At 36.2% G+C, this 18464-nt stretch overlaps 1 protein-coding gene across 5 annotated transcripts in view; it reads right to left on the bottom strand.

Annotated features, from left to right (window-relative positions):
- Nucleotides 1–18464, bottom strand: part of LEKR1 (leucine, glutamate and lysine rich 1) — a 184839-nt gene that overhangs the window by 37012 nt on the left and 129363 nt on the right. For all 5 annotated transcript variants that reach the window (XM_032852585.1, XM_032852586.1, XM_032852582.1 and 2 more), the window contains 2 exons: nt 14893–14970; nt 14338–14541 (listed from right to left, as the gene is read on the bottom strand). In XM_032852585.1, coding sequence (XP_032708476.1) covers nt 14338–14541; nt 14893–14970 — 282 coding nt within the window. The remainder of the gene's footprint in view (nt 1–14337; nt 14542–14892; nt 14971–18464) is intronic.

Raw genomic sequence — 18464 nt, 5'->3', positions numbered from 1 at the left:
TTCACATGAAATGAACATCCTAGGCCTTAAAGTAAATTTTAAACAACTGTTGTCTGATTAACCTGTATAGTCCAATATGGTAGCCACTAACTGTATGTAGTTTCTAAGCCCTTAAAGTGTAACTGGCTCAAATTAGGATGTGCCTAAATTTAAAATGCATACCAGATTTGAAAATTTACTACCTCCCAAAAATCTAAAATATTTGTTATAATTTTTAAAGATGATTACATATTTAAATGATAATTTGTATATATGGAGTTAAGTGAAATATGTTATACATTTTACCTGTTTTTCTATTTTAATGTGGCAATTGAAAAATTTTAAATTACATAAGTGGCTCACATTATACTACTGAACAGCACTGTTAGAGTCTATATTCTCAGAAAACAAACGTCTGTAACAAAAGACACGTAAAATATCTCTACGTATTTGGAAATTTAAAACATGAATTTCTGTAAGTCATGGGTCAAGTAAAAAAAATCACAATTGATATTTAAAAATACTTAGAATTGAACAATAGTGAAATTGCTACATATCAAACCTTATAGAATATAGTTAAAGCAGAATGGATAAACCAATTGTGGTATAGTTTAGAATATAATACAGATAAAGAAATTAATGCTTTTCAGCTACATGCACCATAACGGACAAATCCCAGAACCATAATCTTGAGCACAAAGAAAAAAAAAATTGGGTAACCCTTACAGTATGATTTTATTTCTATGAAGATATATGCAAACTCTAACTTTTTTAAGGACTGTAAACAAGTCGGTAAAATTAAAAAGTGAAGCAAAGAAACATCAGGTGTTCTCTACAGGTTTTTATAGATCTTCTTTATCCATGTGAAGAAGTTCTCTTCTATTCCTAGTTTGCTGAGAACCACAAAATGCAAGCTGGCGGTTTCCTCTGCAGAATGAGGCACTGTGGTGGAAATGTGGAGAAACACAAAGGGACTTCAAAGTTAATGGTAGGGTTCTGTTTTCTAAACTGAGGGGTTGACACATAGATGTTCATCATATTGTACTTCTTCAGACTTTACACCTATGTTCACTTCCTCTTTATCTATTCAGTATTTATTTAAAAATAATTAGTGATTAAAGCCTGAGCACATGCATGTGGAGGAAAAAGAATCAAAAGGAAAGACTAAGGTGAAGGGCCAGGCAGGTGACCAGTAGGGTAGAGTTGACCATCAGCTATGCACACTAGGGACAAGGCAGTGTCATTGGGCTCTGGAAGCACAGAGGTGAATTAGGAAGGCAGGATCCCTGTCCAAACGGTGCTCAAAATCCAGTAATGTAAAAGAAAATTTATCTTGCTGAGTGTGAGGTGCACCGAGCAGGTTCTGATGCTTGCTTAGCAGTCTTCAGGCTAAGGAAAAGGAGGTGAAGCAGAAGAAACAAAGAATGAGGACAGCAAAAGTGGGATTGCACTAGAAACCTCATTTGTGGCTTTCCTCCAAATATTCAGCCATTCCTGTCTGCCTTGCAGACTCGTCTTCCTGTACTTGTCATTTAAAGATTTGTGCTCCTCAGCACTTTTTCCTTTCTCCTGTTTCTCTAGATGATCTTATCCACTCCTATGCTTCAAATGCAAACTAGATGCTGACAACTCCCAAACTTTATCTCTGGCTCAGATCTCCTCTCCGTATTCTCTGAGGATCTGACTCATGAATCCAACTCACCATCTGACTGCTCTACTTCTATATTTCAGAGACATCCCAAACTTAACATATCTGTAATCTCAGAGGCTCAAAGTACTAGAGTTTATTTTTTTGGCTTATGCTATGTGTCCCCTGCTGGTTTGCTCCCCATGTTTTGTTCCAGGGTGTAGCTCAAGGAGCAATTCTTACCCAGGAATGCTACTTTAGTGGCAAATGGAAAAGGGAGAGCGTTGAATCCTAACCACTAGATCACCAGGAAGCATCTGGCAGATGGAAAAGAAAAATCTCCAAAACATTGGGTCTGTTAAAGCTTCTACTCAGTATTGGTGCACTCTCTCACTTTTCAGTGGCAAGAACAAGTCGGGTGGAGAAGTCTGATCACGGTCAGGCATGGATAGAACAGTTCTCTCATTGGGAGGTGTGCACCTGGCACCCAGTGGAGCCCATCGAAATTCTGAAATTCCCCTGGAAGCCACTTTGAGGATCTCTATCCTGGAGGCAGGGGATATTCCTTGCTTACATTGTGGTTCTATTTTTGTTGCTGAGTAGTATTTCATTGTATGACTATACCACAATTTGATCAACTCACCTGTTGGCAGACATACAGGTTGTTTCACAGGTTTGGGCTCTTACAAATGAAGCTACTATCAATACCTCTGTAAAAGTTTTTATATAGATAATCCCTTTAATTCCTCCTGAGTAAAACACTGGGGGTAGCAAGTAAGTATAATACTTAACTTTTTAAGAAACTTCCAAACTGTTTCCCGAAGAGGTTGTACTATTTTATATTCCAATGAGCTGGGTATGAAAATTCATTTCTCCACATCCTTGTCAACTTTATGCTCAGACTTTTAAATTCTAGACATTGAAGGTGTGTAGTAAGTATCTCACCATGGCTTTAATTTGCATTTCCCTAATGACTAATGATGTTAAGTGTTCTTTTGTGTACTTATTGACCACCTGTATGTCTTCGTTGGTTAAGTGTCTGTTCAAATCTTTCATTCATTTTTTATTAGGTTGTTTACGGTCATATGACGGAGTTTCTGAAGTTCTTTACATATTCTGGAAACAAGTCCTTTATGAGATGTATATTTTGCAAATATATTATTCCAGTATACAGTTTGTCTTTTCATTCTCTAAACTGTCTTTTAAGTCTTAATTTTAATGAAGTTCAATTTATCAACATTATTTTTTTTCTTTTATGGAGTGTTCTTTTGGTGTTGAATCCAAGAAATCTTTGCCCAACTCAAGCTCATAAATGTTGTTCTTCCATGTCTTCTTTAAGAAATTTATGATTTTAGGTTTTATATTTAGATCTTTATTTTGAATTTATATAAATATATTTCATAGTATGAATCAAAGTTCATTTTTCACACATGTATATACAATTATTCCAATACCAATGGTTTCAAAAATACTATCTTTTCTCCAATGAATTGTTTTAGTACCCATGTAGAAAATCAACAAACCATATACATGTGCCTATTTCTGGATTCTCTATTCTGTTCCACTGATCTACTTGTCTTTCTTGAGACTAGTACCCCACTATTAAATATGTAGCTTTACAAGAAGTCTTGAAGTCAGGTAGTGACTATATAGGTTTCTTTCCAAAGTTGCTTTGCTTATTCTAGGCCCTTTGAATTTCCATGTGAATTTTAGAATTAGCTTGTTAATTTCTACAAAAAGTTCTGTTGGAATTTTTGTGATTGCACTGAATCTTTTCTTTTTTTTTAATGATACAGAGAGAGAGAGAGAGAGGAGGGGCAGAGGAAGAGGGAGAGCTGAGCATGGAGCCTGGAATGGGGCTCCATCTCATGACACTGAGATCATGACGTGAGACTAAATGAAGAGTCTGATCCTTAACTGACTGAGCCACCTAAGTGCCCCAACCCACTTATCATTATGAAATGAATTTCTTTATTCCTAGTAATATTCTTTGGTCTAAAATCTACTTTACATGGTATCTATAGTATTTCAGCTTTCTTTTGATTAGCATCAACTTGGTGTATTTTTTTTCATTGTTTTACTTTTAAATTATTTGTGTCATTACATTTAAAATAAATTTCCTACAGGCAGTTTATAGCTGAATCTTACTTTTTCTTATACAGTCTTATATAAAGATTCTTATATAATCTTCATCTTTTAATTGGAATGTTTAGACAACTTACATTTAATTCAGTTGTTGATATGGTTAGCCTTAAATCTATCCTCTTGCTATGTTTCTCCTATGTGTCTCATCTGTTGTGTGCTTTCCCTCTTTTTTCTGCCTTCTTGTGGATTTTGCATATGTCTTATGATTCAATTTTTCCGCTTTTTTGGCTGTTTAGCTATAAATTTTTTGTTTAGTTTTATTTTAGTATTTGCTATAGGAGTAATAAGGGCCATCTTTAACTTAACACAGTTGTAGTAGACTGAATAATTGCCTTCAAAGATATCCATGTCCTAATCTACAGAGTCTGTATGTTACTTTATATGCCGAAAGAGACTTTGCAGATGTGATTAAGAGTCTTGACATGGGGAAATTATCTTGGATTATTTGGTTGTTCCCTAAATGTAATTATCAAAGCCTTTATAAGAAAGAGGAGAAAGCATTAGTGTAGGGGAAGGTGATGATGTGACAAAGGAAGCAGAGACTGGATTCATGTGGCTAGGATGCAAAGAATACCAGAATGCCAGCAGCCTCTTAAAGCTGGAAGAAGCAAGGAATGGGCTTTCCCCTGGAACTTCCAGAAAGAACGTGCCCTAGGGACACCTTGATTTTAGTCCCTGAATACTCCTATGGACTTCTGACTTGCAAAACTATAAGATAAAAAATTGGTGTTGTTTTAAGCTGTTAGATTGGTGGCAATTTGTTATAGCAGCAATAGAAAACTAATGCCATGGTCTACCTTCAAGTGCTATTATACAACTTTAGGTATGAGATTAGAATCTTATAATAGTAAACTTAATCAAATAAGGAACAGCGGTTGATGGAAACTGAAGTTGCACTTGACCGGGTTTTTAAAATACCAGTATACAGAATGGACGTGGCTGGCTATGCACTTGTTAGAAGTAGCAGACAGCACAGTCTTGGCAATTTGGTCCATTTTATTTCATAAGCCCGGTTTCCTATTTGAAAAGAGGCCTTACTGATTAGAAAATTCCAACAGGCATTTTCAGATGGGTGCTTGTCAGTACATTAGAAGTTACCTTTTTTTTGTGAAATGAGTGGTAGAGTATTTAGATGCTCAAATTTCAGTCTCTCTGAAGACAAATATAATTTAGATACAACCAAGGTAAAATCCATTCCATATACATTCCTCTGATGGACTGTGTACAAAATGCCACTGCTGTTACATGTTTCCTTTTAGAATAAAAACTGAAAGTCTAGATTATAGATGCTAAAATAGAGTAGACTAAGGTTTAAACAATGCTAATGAAATGATAATTATTCACTGGATTTTCAAAGTTATAAAGTTCCCTATGACATTTCCACAAAGTCTAAGGTGTTTTGAATGAACTCTTTAAAAAATCATGGACTTAAAGTCTGCAGTGGTAAGTCTGCTTGATTTACTTATGGTTCTAGAAAGAGAAGGGCTTTCAGATCGCTTTGATTCCTTTTGAGCCTCTGACCCAGACTCTAAGACTCTTGTGTGATTCTTTAGTAGGACAAAGCAGAAAGAATAATCTTATGTGATTGTACAAATACTTACTACCCTTAATTAGCATGAAATGGGCATTGAGTAATATAAACAGAGATGATTATATGTGTGAAAAAGATAATCCCAATTCTAAAAACAAAAATCACACTTTCACACTATACCCATTGTTCAGGAATCCAAAACCATTTAAGTCACTGATGATGAAAAAAAAGCTTGTGTTGAAAGAAACTAAAAGGGATCAGTTTTGACTCTTGTGAGCCTTTCTGCTAGAAATCTAGAGGAATGGTAAGAAATAAGACATTGTTAGATGCATTTCCATATTTTTCCATGTTGTAAAAAGTTGAAAATGTATAGCCATTTTTGAATATTATAGAGACATCTAATTTCCTCTTCTGAACCCATTCTGGAGGTAAAAATGCCTTAGAGTTATAGGAAACAATACAGATTTAGGTCCTAAATTTGGATTTTACTAAGAATCTGACAAAGGAGATTATCACTAGAATCCAGGAGTTTGGACTGTATCCCCACCTCTGATTTTTGACAAGTCAGAAGCTCTCTGGACCTGAGAGAAACACAGGGAAATTTCGAACTTTAAATCATGCAATCAGTGGTTTCATAGTGATTAAATTAATTCTCATCCATACATCCATCTATCCAGCAAATATTTACAGAGTGCCCATTACATGTAAGGCATTGTTTTAGTCTCTAGGGATCGGTTCTTTCTCGCCATTTTTTGGTGATACACCTAAGGCAATTGACTAAATTTTAGAAGAAACAAGATTCCAAAGTAGTAAATGACCATCTAAAGTGACAGAATTCATCAGCAATTCTGGCTCACGCTCATATCAGCCTTGAGCTCTCTGCAATGGTATGCTGTCTTTGCTTTTTATATTTGAGAGAGGTGTGGCTATCTGCAGCACTCTACCCTGCACTTTCATGAAATATTGCTTAAAAATAACATTTCTGGAGTTGGCACAATAGGCAAATTAGGATCTCTCTCAATTAGGAGTATTTATTTTTAAAATTTTAACTTTTAAATTCATAGACCCGAAAGAAAATGAGAATCTAATTCCTTACATACATGCAAAAATCTAGATTCCCTTAATTGTAGTTAAAAACGTAACTGCAAACAAATGTCAAACCATAATGCCAAACGACAGCTTTAAATTCTATTTCACAAGTTGTTCTTTTAGAGATGTCTTCACATTGTCAATCAAAGAGATAATTTTGATTTTGCCACAACTCCTGCTTTAGTTAAAAGCAGTTAACTCTGTGGTATCATAAGAAGTTTGGCAAGCCTCTTGTTCTGAGAGCTGCTGACAGATAGGAAATCAGAGAAAGAGGTGAGTCTTAGGGGGAAAAATGATAACATTCTTTATTTTAGAATGATGTTACTTGAAACATTTTGTTTCATAATACTTTCAACTAATAGGATAGCATCCAAATTGAATCACTCCATGGTCTAATCTTTACAACTTGAAGAGTAAAGCAGAAAATATTGGATTGAATAGACATTTAATAAATAGCTACATCACCAGTGTAGGGTGTAAACATTAATGAGATATGATGCTTTAAGGGGTTAGCAACCTAAGAAAAGATGAAAGAGAGAGAATACATTTTCTTAGCACTTACATCCTACCAGGCACAATATTAAATACTTCAGTCTTCATGAGAAGATAGCTATTATTAGTATCCCCATTTTACAGATAAGGAAAATGATCCTTAAAGTGGCTGAGCTGTACAAATTTGATACGGGTCAAGTTGAGAGTTAAACCTATTTGCCTAACTCTACAGTCCGTTTTTTATACTTAAGCCACAGTACCAGGAGGTAACAGACCCTTTGTACACTGCTTCTGAATCTTTTAAGATTCAAAGCAACTTTTTAAAAGATTTTACTTATTTGTCACAGAGAGAGAGAAAGAGAGAGAAAGCACAAGCAGTGGAGGCAGCAGGCAGAGGGAGAAGCAGGTTCCCCCCCAAGCAGGGAGCTCGATTCAGGACTCGAACTCACAACCCCAGGATCATGACCTGAGCCAAAGGCAGACACCCCACTGACTGAGCCACCCAGGCAGGCATCTACATTTCTCATTTTTTTAACCTTCATGAAAATATGACAAGCCTCATTAAAGGAACTAAACAGTAAGCTTCTCTTCGTCTAGAATGTGTTGTGAAATATTGTTCTATTTTCATTCTGAAGATATAGCTCCATTTCTGATTTTACCAAGACACCAGAGAGTAGAAGACAAAAGTCACCATCTTATATTTATTGAGTGAATGGAAGAATCCTGAAAGAGTAGAGAGGTGGAGTAAGAAAGCAAGAGGGTGGGGAGAGGAGACAGAAAGGGAACACTCAGGGTTCTGCTGATTTTCTCAGGGATGGGAGTCCCCTGATGGCTCAGTGTTACAACATGGTTGAGAAAGAAGTCACACAGAGAGAAGCTGACAAAACAGCCTTTCAAGACAGATGCTGAGGGAACTATGTGAACTGTAGTGGAGGGAACATGGGTAATGAGGTTAGACACAGCAGAGCTTGATTACTATCTTTGCCAATTATATGACCCTGAGTGAGAGACTTAGCTTTGCTTAAACTCTTTCCTTATGTAGAAAATGTGGAAAAATGACCTGCTTCACAGGTGAAAGTTCCCAGATCTGCTAACCATGCCTTTGGGCAAATTTGGAAATAACTTGCCCTCTGGGTTGGTAAGACAGAAGGCGTGGTAAGGGGAGAAGGGAATGGCATACTTATGCAAGAACACTGAGCTCCTTCCCCTGTGGCATGTGGCGAGGATAGCAGAGTCTTGACTGGTTTGCAGATCCCTTACTCCTTCCACTGAGTGCCACATAAGGATGCCTCTCACTCAGGACATGATCCCAGAAGCCTTTAGAGGGCTCCCCACAATTGTGATACCTGTGGATTGTGTGTGAGAGAGTTTGAGAGGGAGAAAGAGGGAGGTGGGGCTGGGGGAAAGGGAGATGGGAGAGAGAGCATGAGGAAGAACACATTTAATTATGGGGTCGTATCACATATAGATGCTCCTGAGAAAAAATTGCTAGATTTTGTATATATTCCTCTGGGGTGAGGGTTTGTAGCTTTTCACTAAATAGGAACAAACAAACAAAAACCAAAGACAAAGAGTGAGAGGAGAGGATCTGGGAATTGGAAAGAAGTTAAGGTTACATGTGTGGGGCAGGGAGAGTAAAACCCTTCATTACAGTCTAAAAGATACCCTTCTGGAGGGATAGGGAGTACTTAAGTAAACTTCATTTAAAACAGATAAAGAGGGGCCCCCCGGGTGGCTCAGTTGGTTAGCCCTGCATTGGGCTCCTCACTCATGGGGTGGGGGGTTGGGGGGATCTGCGTCTCAGACCTCCCTCTGCCTCTTCCCAGCTTGTGCGCCCTCTTGTGCTTTCATGCTCCTGCATGCTCTCTCTCTCTCAAATACATAAGTAAATAAATCTTAAAAAAAAAAAAATAGAGTTAGGCAGATAAAGAGATACAGACGTATATTATTTATTTCACAGAAGAAATCACACCTAAGCAACTTGCACCTAACTTCGGTTACAACTAAGCTTTTCTTCCAACAAATGCTCTTCACTAATCCCATCCTGCTATTGGCAAGTCAGTCAAATAAGTATTTTCCTATAGTTCTTGGAATTTACCAAGATGGTGCTAATACAGCTCTTGGGAATGCAGAGTACGAGAGCTGTCACAGACAGCTGCGGGTTTCGGCACTCTGGTTGTAGCCCACATGTTAGTGCATAAATTTCTCTTAAGTGTTATGTGTGGGCAGTTTCCAAGCTTAAACACATATGTCCTTATAAAACGTTATTTGTAAGTTAGTTATAGGGAATTCCAAACACATTTTACCATAGAAATAATTTTCTACAAAAATGGAATTAGGCCTGTTTAATCCACCGTAGGCCTGAAGCACTGTCACAAATGCACAGTCTGAGCAGAGTTCTAGCTCTGGCTGATGAGACCTCACAGTCCAGAAGCAAAAGAGCAGAAAGCTCTTTGTATAGAATTGAGAAAACAGCTGCCCTTTTCTCTGGCGCCATCCACTGTGCCTCCTTCCTGTTCCACCAAGGAGACGTCTCTCTCCAACCTCAGTGTGTCTGTGACCAAGCTGGCCAGACCTTGACCCCCAGCATCCGTGATCTCAAAGGACCTACTTTCCCTCCTTCCAGGGGATCCTCATTTCCTAATAGAGCTTCCTGAGTGTGGGGAAGAAAGCAATGCATAATAGAGTAGATTTGTCCTAATACTTCAACTATTTCCTAGTTACCATTTCCCTTCCTGCCCCAAATTCAATTCTACCCCTTTTTTCCTTGGGGTCAGTTTTGGTCAGTTTTGGCTTTTGACGTCTTCCTTTTCTCCTCTTCTGAATCTACACTGCATCTGAATTGCACCTTTCTCATACTGGTCCCAGGGAAACTTTGGGTTCTATACCAGGATTGCTGAGGGAAGAGCGATGTGTACATGAGTCTGCCCGAGCTTACGGAAGCACATGCCGTCACCCAGAGCAACTTGGGTTTTGGCCTTTGGAGAGCACATCTGGCAGCCTGGTGGGTTGCAAGTCTTTCCATGATGGTCTTTTGGCAGAATTCCAGGCACCACCCTGTGCTACTAAACAAGAATCTCTGTGAATGTTAACAGTATCTCTATCACTTCTTCTTTGGAGGGACTTTTCACATCTCCAACTGCTTTAGGGACACCTCTAATTTAGAGGTCCCTTTGGCACTTCAAAGCAAAGCTTTACAGGGAAACTTGCTCAGTTGAGAGACAGTTTACTGTTAAAGGGAAGAAAGCGGAGAAAGGAAAGCCAAGAGCATGCATGAACCTAAGGAATGTCCGCAGTCAGGAGGGATGGAAAAGAACCAAACAGAGACAGAAAGGGGGCAGGTAAACAGATTGCCCCCACAGTCAAAGGAAGACTTGTATTATTTGCATGTATAATGCCTAATTCATGTTTATAATATTTTGAAGTTGTTCATTGATTTTGCTACTCCCTAGATGGGGAAGTTTTAGTATCACAGAACTATCCATTTTCTTAGTATTTTTAAAATTTTTCTTTAAAGTTAAAATTATAGTCTTTAGTTTCAAATGAGATTTTCATATATCTTTGATAAACATAAAAATATAGTGCCTAAAGTATACTGATGGTTTAAAAATTTTTTTTATCTTGTTCTATTTTAGGCATACCAGATTGCTTAAAAAGAGGATTCTCTGATTGGCTTGTCAACAAAAATTTCAAGGTAAGTTTGGACAGAAGTGTCAAAAGCTTCCAAAAGGTCATTATTCTTCAAGATATCTTTTTTTTTTAAAGATTTTATCTATTTATTTCACAGACAGAGATCACAAGTAGGCAGAGAGGCAGGCAGAGAAAGAAGGGGAAGCAGGCTCCTTGCCAAGCAGAGAGCCCGATGCGGGGCTCGATCCCAGGACCCTGGGATCATGACCTGAGCCAAAGGCAGAGGCTTTAACTCACTGAGCCACCCAGGGGCACCCAAGATATCTTTTTAACTTGGCTTTCTTTTCTTTCTTTCTTTCTTTTTTTTTTTTTTTTAAGATTTTTAAAGATTTATTTATTTGAGACAGAGAGTATGTGGTGAGGGGGCAGAGGAAGAAGGAGAGAAGACTACTCCTTGCTGAGCACAGAGCCTGATGCAATGCGAGGCTCCATCCCAGGACCCCAAGATCATGACCCTGAGGTCATGACCTGAGTTAAATCAAGAGTTGAATGTTTAACCACCTAAGCCATCCAGGCACCCAACTTGGCTTTCATATATCCCTTTTGGTTCAAAATGGAATGAACTCTGGCTATTTTGCCACTATCCACTTGGTCCAGACATTTAAATAACCTAGCACAAACTGGCAAGAGGTGGGAGCTGAAGATTTTCATTTTTCTCCTGTCTATTAGGCTTAACCACATATGAAGTCCTTTCATTAGTATCAAAACAGTAAATGACCTGAGTTGTTCCCACTATCACCACACCTTCTCCACTCAGCATCAGAATGATCTTGCCACAGTGTCACTCCTCTGCTAAAATCCCTTCAATTTCTTTTCATTGCACTGTATCTAATACCCAACTCTCAAAGGCCTGGGAGACCCTGCATGCTTTGGTCCTCACTTCTCTCACTCACACTTGTTAGGCCTATAGTCATGCTGCCATTTCTGAGAGCTCACCAAGCTTGCTCTTCGGTTGTAAAGCTCTTCCTGACTTTTGGCCTGGTTACTTTGACTTGTCTTCCTTTATATATCATCTTGGAAGTCACTTTTATGACTGCTCTTTCCAAATCAGGTCCCCTTTCTATCAGTCACTGCTACTATACCCTTCTACTTATTTTATATCCATTATCACAATCTATAATTATTGTAATTACTACTCACTTTTTTTTAACTGTGTCTCATTAGAATGTAAGCTTCCTGAGGACAGGGATGTTTCAGATTCACTATTATATCCTCAGGGTGCATAGTACCTGGCATATAGTGAATGCTCAACAAATAATTGTTGACTGACTAAATTACCCAAAGCAAGTCATTCATTCCCTCAACAAATATTTTTTGAGTGAATACATGCTAGACTTTGAGGGTACAACAGAGGACAAGGCAGACAAAATTTGAAGGTGGCCTAGGACAAAGAAAAAGGACAATAGGTTATGTCTAGGAATAATCCTATGACAGTATGATACATAAGCACATTTTTATTTGTTATGTGACAGACAGTAAACTTAGTGTCACCAAATGACTAGATAATATCATGCCTACTTTTGGATAGACTAAAGTGTAAAGAGCAAAGAAGAAAACAGGGCAAGTATATGAAAGAAAAAAAGAGGGGGAAGAGAAGGTGGTAGCTCAGTGATGTCTCTATTTTCTGAAAACTTAAAGAATTATCTTTCTCATTCAATACTTACAATGAGGGTAAGATTAGAACCATACTAAAATGTGGCAAAACATAATCATCTAGATGAGTGTGTATTTCAAAGCAATCCTCCAAGAAAGTTCTATATTTATTCTAATGATGCCATCAATCCTCAAAACACTCATAAGACTGTCTTTTTTCAAATTGCAGCAAGAGATAGTTTACTAACCATAGAGAAAAAAACAATTCATTTTTTATCCCACATGGTATTTCCCAGATTGAGTTCCTACCATATTCACTGGACTTGCTTTCTGAGATGGTTTTTAAAATCAAATTCATTCCTAAAGGGCAAAGATTTATCATACAGAGAATATTCTAAAACATATGCTCTTCAGTCAATCCTCAGAAAAGAGTTCCAGAAATGTTTGAGCAAAGACAGGCTCTTTTCAATGACCACTGTAAAGAAGATGGCATTCATTCTGATAAACAAGTAAATATAACTAATCTGACATCATTTGAAATGGGGTATGATAGGTAATATAGGAATATAAGAAAATTACTCAGATAACCAAAGTTATAAGCAGAAGATTTTAAAAAAATTATTTATTTCGTGGTGTCCTAGGACATATGATTCTGTACTTTTTATGTAAAGTATAAAGCTGATTTTTATTTTTCTCATTCAGGGTCATTATGATGGCCACCAGTTATTAACCCATGTTAATAAATACAGGAACATTCTAAGTTACTGATGTGTGTTGGCCTGTCTCTATTGCATATTGGGTCAAATTGCAATGCTTTTCATGTTTTTGTTCGGATTTAGGTTTTTTTTTCCTTCTTATGCAGGACCAATCTTTCAGTTGCCATTTCTTCTTGTTATTAGTAAGCTTGGACCTTGCAAATATCCTGCTTATGGAATTGCTGTTTCTAATATGTTATGGGCTGAGTGACTATGTAATTGTGAAAGGGCAGAGGTGGTGAAGAGTCCTATAACTATAAGGTATACCATCTTTGCAAGATGCAGGTTGTTGGTATTGCTGAGTCAGGAAGAAATGGTGGGTGGCAATTAGCATTGCAGTTGTTCATCTTATCCCAGGATGGACCAGAGATAAGACTTGTTCCCCTATGAAGTGGACAGAACTCCTTCTAGCTTGGAGTTAGAGACAGATGTAACCCAGGGCAAAAAGTTGATAAGAATGTTCTAAGACAACTTAATTCTATAGCTGCCTTTGTAAAGAATGAAAAAAAGTTTATAAATCTTCTAAGTTAGAAAATGGTCTAATACTTATAAAATGAAATTAACAAAATAAAAAATAAACTAAAAAAATTCTAGGAAAAATGAAAAACAAATAGCCAATTTTGGATTCTGTACACAGAGAGTAATATGACAAAAATTCTTGCCCTTATGGGACTTGTGTTCTTCTGGAATATAACAGTTATATCAATAAATGTAAATGGGATAATATCTCCCTTAAAGACTCCCAGATTTGACAAAAACTAATAAAATAAAAGCCCAACATGTGTGGTATATATCAGATATGCATTTAAAACTAAAGAACTTGAAAAGAATGAATAAAGACATACCAGGCAAATGAAAACAAAAAGAAAGAAAGCAGGGTTGAGATATTAAGTACAAATAAGGTTAATTTAAAGACAAATTAACTGAGCAACAATATCTAGGAAGGTTAAATGAACATGCTTTTTAGTTTCCCGTTACTACCTGAATGTCAGAGGTATCTGTGGAGAGCCCTCAAGAAGAGGTGTTGATAAGTAACAGAGAAGAAAAGTAGGAGCTAATGAAAGGAAAATGTGATACAAAAAGATATTTTTCTGTTGGAAAATGATAGAATCCACCAATTATTGGCCTAGGTGAAATTCAGTAGTATAAGATCACACATGGACTTTTTGATACTTTTCAATAAAAATCTAACACCAAATGTAATGTGGATTCCATCTCTACTTTCACTAACTATGTGACTTTGAGCATCTCATTCAACCCTTTCAGTTTAATCATCATCAAATGAGGTGGTGGGATGTGATGAGCTTTCCTGTGAAATAAGTCCTAAATGCCATGATTTCACTATCATTAATATACATAAGACCTTGATATTTCAAATATATATGGAACACTGAGTTAAATAAGATATTTTGGGAAGAAATTGTTGTGGACTGTACCTTTCATTTTTCAGTGTTACAACCTCTTCCTTTGTCTGAGTCAGAAGAGTTTTGGTTATCTGTAGTTCATTTTCTGCAAGGTTAATTCTTTTTTTCATGTCTTCTTCTTGTCTTTCTTTTGCAGTCAGTTCTTCCTGTAAAGTTTTATATATTTGTTGACAAGCCATTAAAGAATCCTCTTTCTCTTTAAGCAATCTGGTATGCCTAAAATGGAACAGGATTTAAAAAAAAGCTCACCAATACACATTAGACACTACATTTTTATGTTTATCAAAGATATGTGAAAATCTCATTTGAAATCAAAGACTGTAATTTTAACTTAAAAGAAAAATTTTAAAAATACTAAGAAAATGGATAGTTCTGTGATATTAAAACTTCCCCATCTAGGGAGAAGCAAAATCAATGAGCAACTTCAAGATATTACAAACATGAGTTAGGTACATGTATAAATAAGATAGTAAGAAAAGTTAAATATATCTCAAATAAAATGCTACTTAAAGTATGGTTTCAAATTCAATGACTAAAAATATTAATTTAAAAATTTGCAATGTATACCGTGATTCAGAAATAATGGATTCAAACTTCAGTTTTCTAAGTTCTCTTTGACAGTCAGCAGCTTCATTAGATTTATTCCTAAAATAATATAAAAGGTTCAAATATTTTATTTCAAAATAGTTCAAGTATAAATGTTTTCCTCTTTTAAAAACATGTTTTTCCTTTATTACTTTTCTTTTCTTTATATTCTATGCGTACTTCCTTGAGATTAGATATATAAAGTCGAGGGGTTTTTCTCTGCCAAAAAATCACCCAATCTGTTAGTCCAACAATGTGTTTTTCTATATCATTTTATTCATTTTTAGGAGAAATTTCTTAGCATCTTTATATTATTATTTCTTTAAAAAAATAAACATTCAGGTCACTTCTATAATGGCTAAGTAGGCCCCTGTCAGACTCATCTGCGTACAAATAAAAAGTCTAAACTTTGAAGAACATTAAAAAAAGAAAAACCCCTATTCGAAGGCATTGGAAAGTGAACAAAAACAAGAAGATTCTAGAGGGAAGCTGACACTTGGAATGAGGTGATAGCATCGGGTCAGGGTTTGTGTGTGTGTGTGTGTGGGGGGGTAATGATTTCAAACATGAGAGTCCAGTCTGCATCATGTAGGGGAACTAACATTCTAATAGAAAACATAGTCTGGTCTAAAGAATTAGAGCACAGTGTTCGGGTCAACCACAGTGCTGAAAAGTGAAGAGTGACTCAAAATAGGAGAGTCAAACACAGGAAGTCCCAATACTGCATATAGACCCTACACACACATCTGGCTGGGCTCTGAACTCTTCATGCACAGGGCAGACTCCAATTAGGATAAAGATAAAACAATTAAACAGAGATCTGAGCTGTTGTGGTAAAGACAGAGTTTACAGTCTGAGGCCAACCAAACTATCTGCTTAAAGCAGCAACACCCTCACCCCCACCAACAATAGTATTTGGAGTATTTGGAGTATTTGGAGAAATATAATAGAATCCAGAATTTCTATAATATAACATTTACAGTGCCCAGAATATAATAAAAATTACTCAACACAAGCAAGAACAGAAAAGCATGACCTATTCTTCACAGAAAAGACAGTTAATAGGGACTGCCTCTGAGATGACCCAAATACTGAAATTTGCAGACAAGGATTTTTCAAAGAGCAGTTATAACTCTGCTCAAAGACATAAAAAAAAATCCACTCAAATTAGTGAAAAGATGATAAATCTCAGCAGAAAAATAAACCATTAAAATGAACCAAATGGAAATTCTAAAACTGAAATAAACTTATGTCTTGATTTTATGTAATTGGGTTTCGTAACAAAACTCAAAAAGTTAATGTATTAAGAAAGAGTAATATTCCAGTTTAAGTTTATATAGGCTATTTATTAATAAGTCATTATCTGAAAGTACCTTAAAATAGCTTATAAACCTTACAATGAACTATATGTTAGATTGCCAATGAATTTGCCCTACTTGTAGAATGACATTAATTTCTAATAAGTAATTATTTATTTGCATAATGAATATGTACAACATTCATTTATTTTTTAAAACAATTTTATTGTAAAATATGATAAAATTATAAGCTATAGGAAAATTGCATAAAACAATTATATAATGAATTATTATAAGGAGAAAACTCTTATAACTACCACCCAGGTAAAAACATAAAACCTGACCAGCTACCCTAGAAGCTTCATATCCCTGGTCCCAGTCACAGCCAACAACCATTTTCATGAATTTCATAGTAATAACTTTGATTTTCCTTAGCATTTTATTACTCAAGTTTTATCTTTGAACACTACATTTTAGCTTAACTTTTTCTTCTCAAAAAAATGTCTTTTTAAAACATGTTATTTTCATTATCTGCTTTTTGTAAAATCGATGAAGGTATCATGTTGACACACAATGAAGTACATATATTTTGATATGTCTGACATATATACAAGCCCGTGAAACCATCAACAGAATCAAGCAGCACACGAGCCTACTCAAAGTCTAGATCTTGGTCTCTAACACCACTCCTATTCAAAGGAACCAAGAGTACTCAGAAATGGCTGATTCCAAGACTAAGGCAGAGTAAGTATATCCGAGATACCTTGTTATGTCAGAAGGTGAAGAAGTACTTATAAAAGATGAGGAAACCACATTCCAATGTCACAGAAGGCAGCTTGAAGGGACTTCTACTGGCTAAGCCTAGATAATTTATGTATCAAAGCAATTCAATACAGTAATCAATTATAAACCATTGAAAAAATAAGAGTTCATAGGTTCACACCAATAATAAATAAATAAATAATGGGGAGAAGTGGAGGCTCTTGCTTAAAGTAGGATGCTGAGGGCTAATAAATGGGGAGGGAGGGCTGGAGTCAGAAAAATCATCATTTAGCAACCACTGTATTAGAGTTTAGATAAGGTAAAAATAATTAATGGATGCTATATTGAGAGAGAAATTTTGATGAGGAGGAGAGCCTTTAAAGTGTATTTAAAGTGTCTCTTATAGACTGCTTACTAGTTGAAAAGGAACAACAACAACAAACCCAGGAATAAGGGAGTGAAAAAATTGAGCAATACCTTCAGGTGATCAAAATTAACATAACCTAGTGAAGGCAGGCAGGTAGTCATACCCTGAGAAGGACACATCCTCACTTACATGGTTTTCTGGTTAAGAGTACATGCCCCTAATCCAATCAAAAGGAAACATCAGACCAATATAAAATGAAAATTTTTATTTAAAAATTTTTGAGGGGTTCTGCATTTTTCAAAAAACGTCAATGTCATAAAAAAAGAGAAACTGGAAATATTCCAAAATTAGGAGGCTAAAAAGACATGCCAAACAGGCTGACTCTACTGGTCCTATACTAGAGGAGAAAATGCTAGAAAGGCCAACTAACAAAATTAGAATATGGATGGCAGATTAAAGGACTTTATATAAATTTATGACACAGATTACTGTGCTTTTTATTATGTTATGTTAGTCACCAAAGAGTACATCATTAGTTTTTGATGGAGTGTCCCATGATTCATTGTTTGTGTGTAACACCCAGGGCTCCATGCAGTGAGTGCTTCTGTATTAAAGTATCACCATCCTGAGGAAAGGCAAGCTAAAGTACTTAGAGGTAAAGGGTCATGTTGTATGTAACTTACCCTCAAACGATTCAGGAAAGAAAAATGTGTGTGTGTGTGTGTGTGTGTGTGTGTGTGTGTGTGTGTGGAGAGAGAGAGAGAGAGAGAGAGAGAGAGAAAGGAGGAGGCCAGGGAAAGGATGAGGAAGAAAGCAATGGGTTAAAATGTTAATCTGGGCAAAGGTTATTTGGGTGTTCTTTGTAGTATTATTATGTTTACAACTTTTTTAAAGTTTTAAGTTATTTCTGAATAAAATATTAGAAAAGAAGGAATAAGGAAGAGTTTCACATACCATTAGAAAACTGGGCAAAGATTATGTTCAGGTGAGTCACAAAAGAAAGAATTCAGAGTCAAATATGCAGGAGTACAGTGTTTCATCCATCAAACTAGTTTTTATTTTCTTTTTTTTTTTTTTAGTTATTATACCATTAGCTAGGAAGTGGAGAAATGGGTATTTACAAACAA

This window comes from Lontra canadensis, unplaced genomic scaffold (assembly GCF_010015895.1).
Source record: "Lontra canadensis isolate GAN:19392208 unplaced genomic scaffold, GSC_riverotter_1.0 scaffold6, whole genome shotgun sequence".
Lineage (NCBI taxonomy): Eukaryota > Metazoa > Chordata > Mammalia > Carnivora > Mustelidae > Lontra > Lontra canadensis.
Note: the sequence above shows the minus strand (reverse complement) of the source record. Positions and strands in the feature narration are given on the sequence as shown.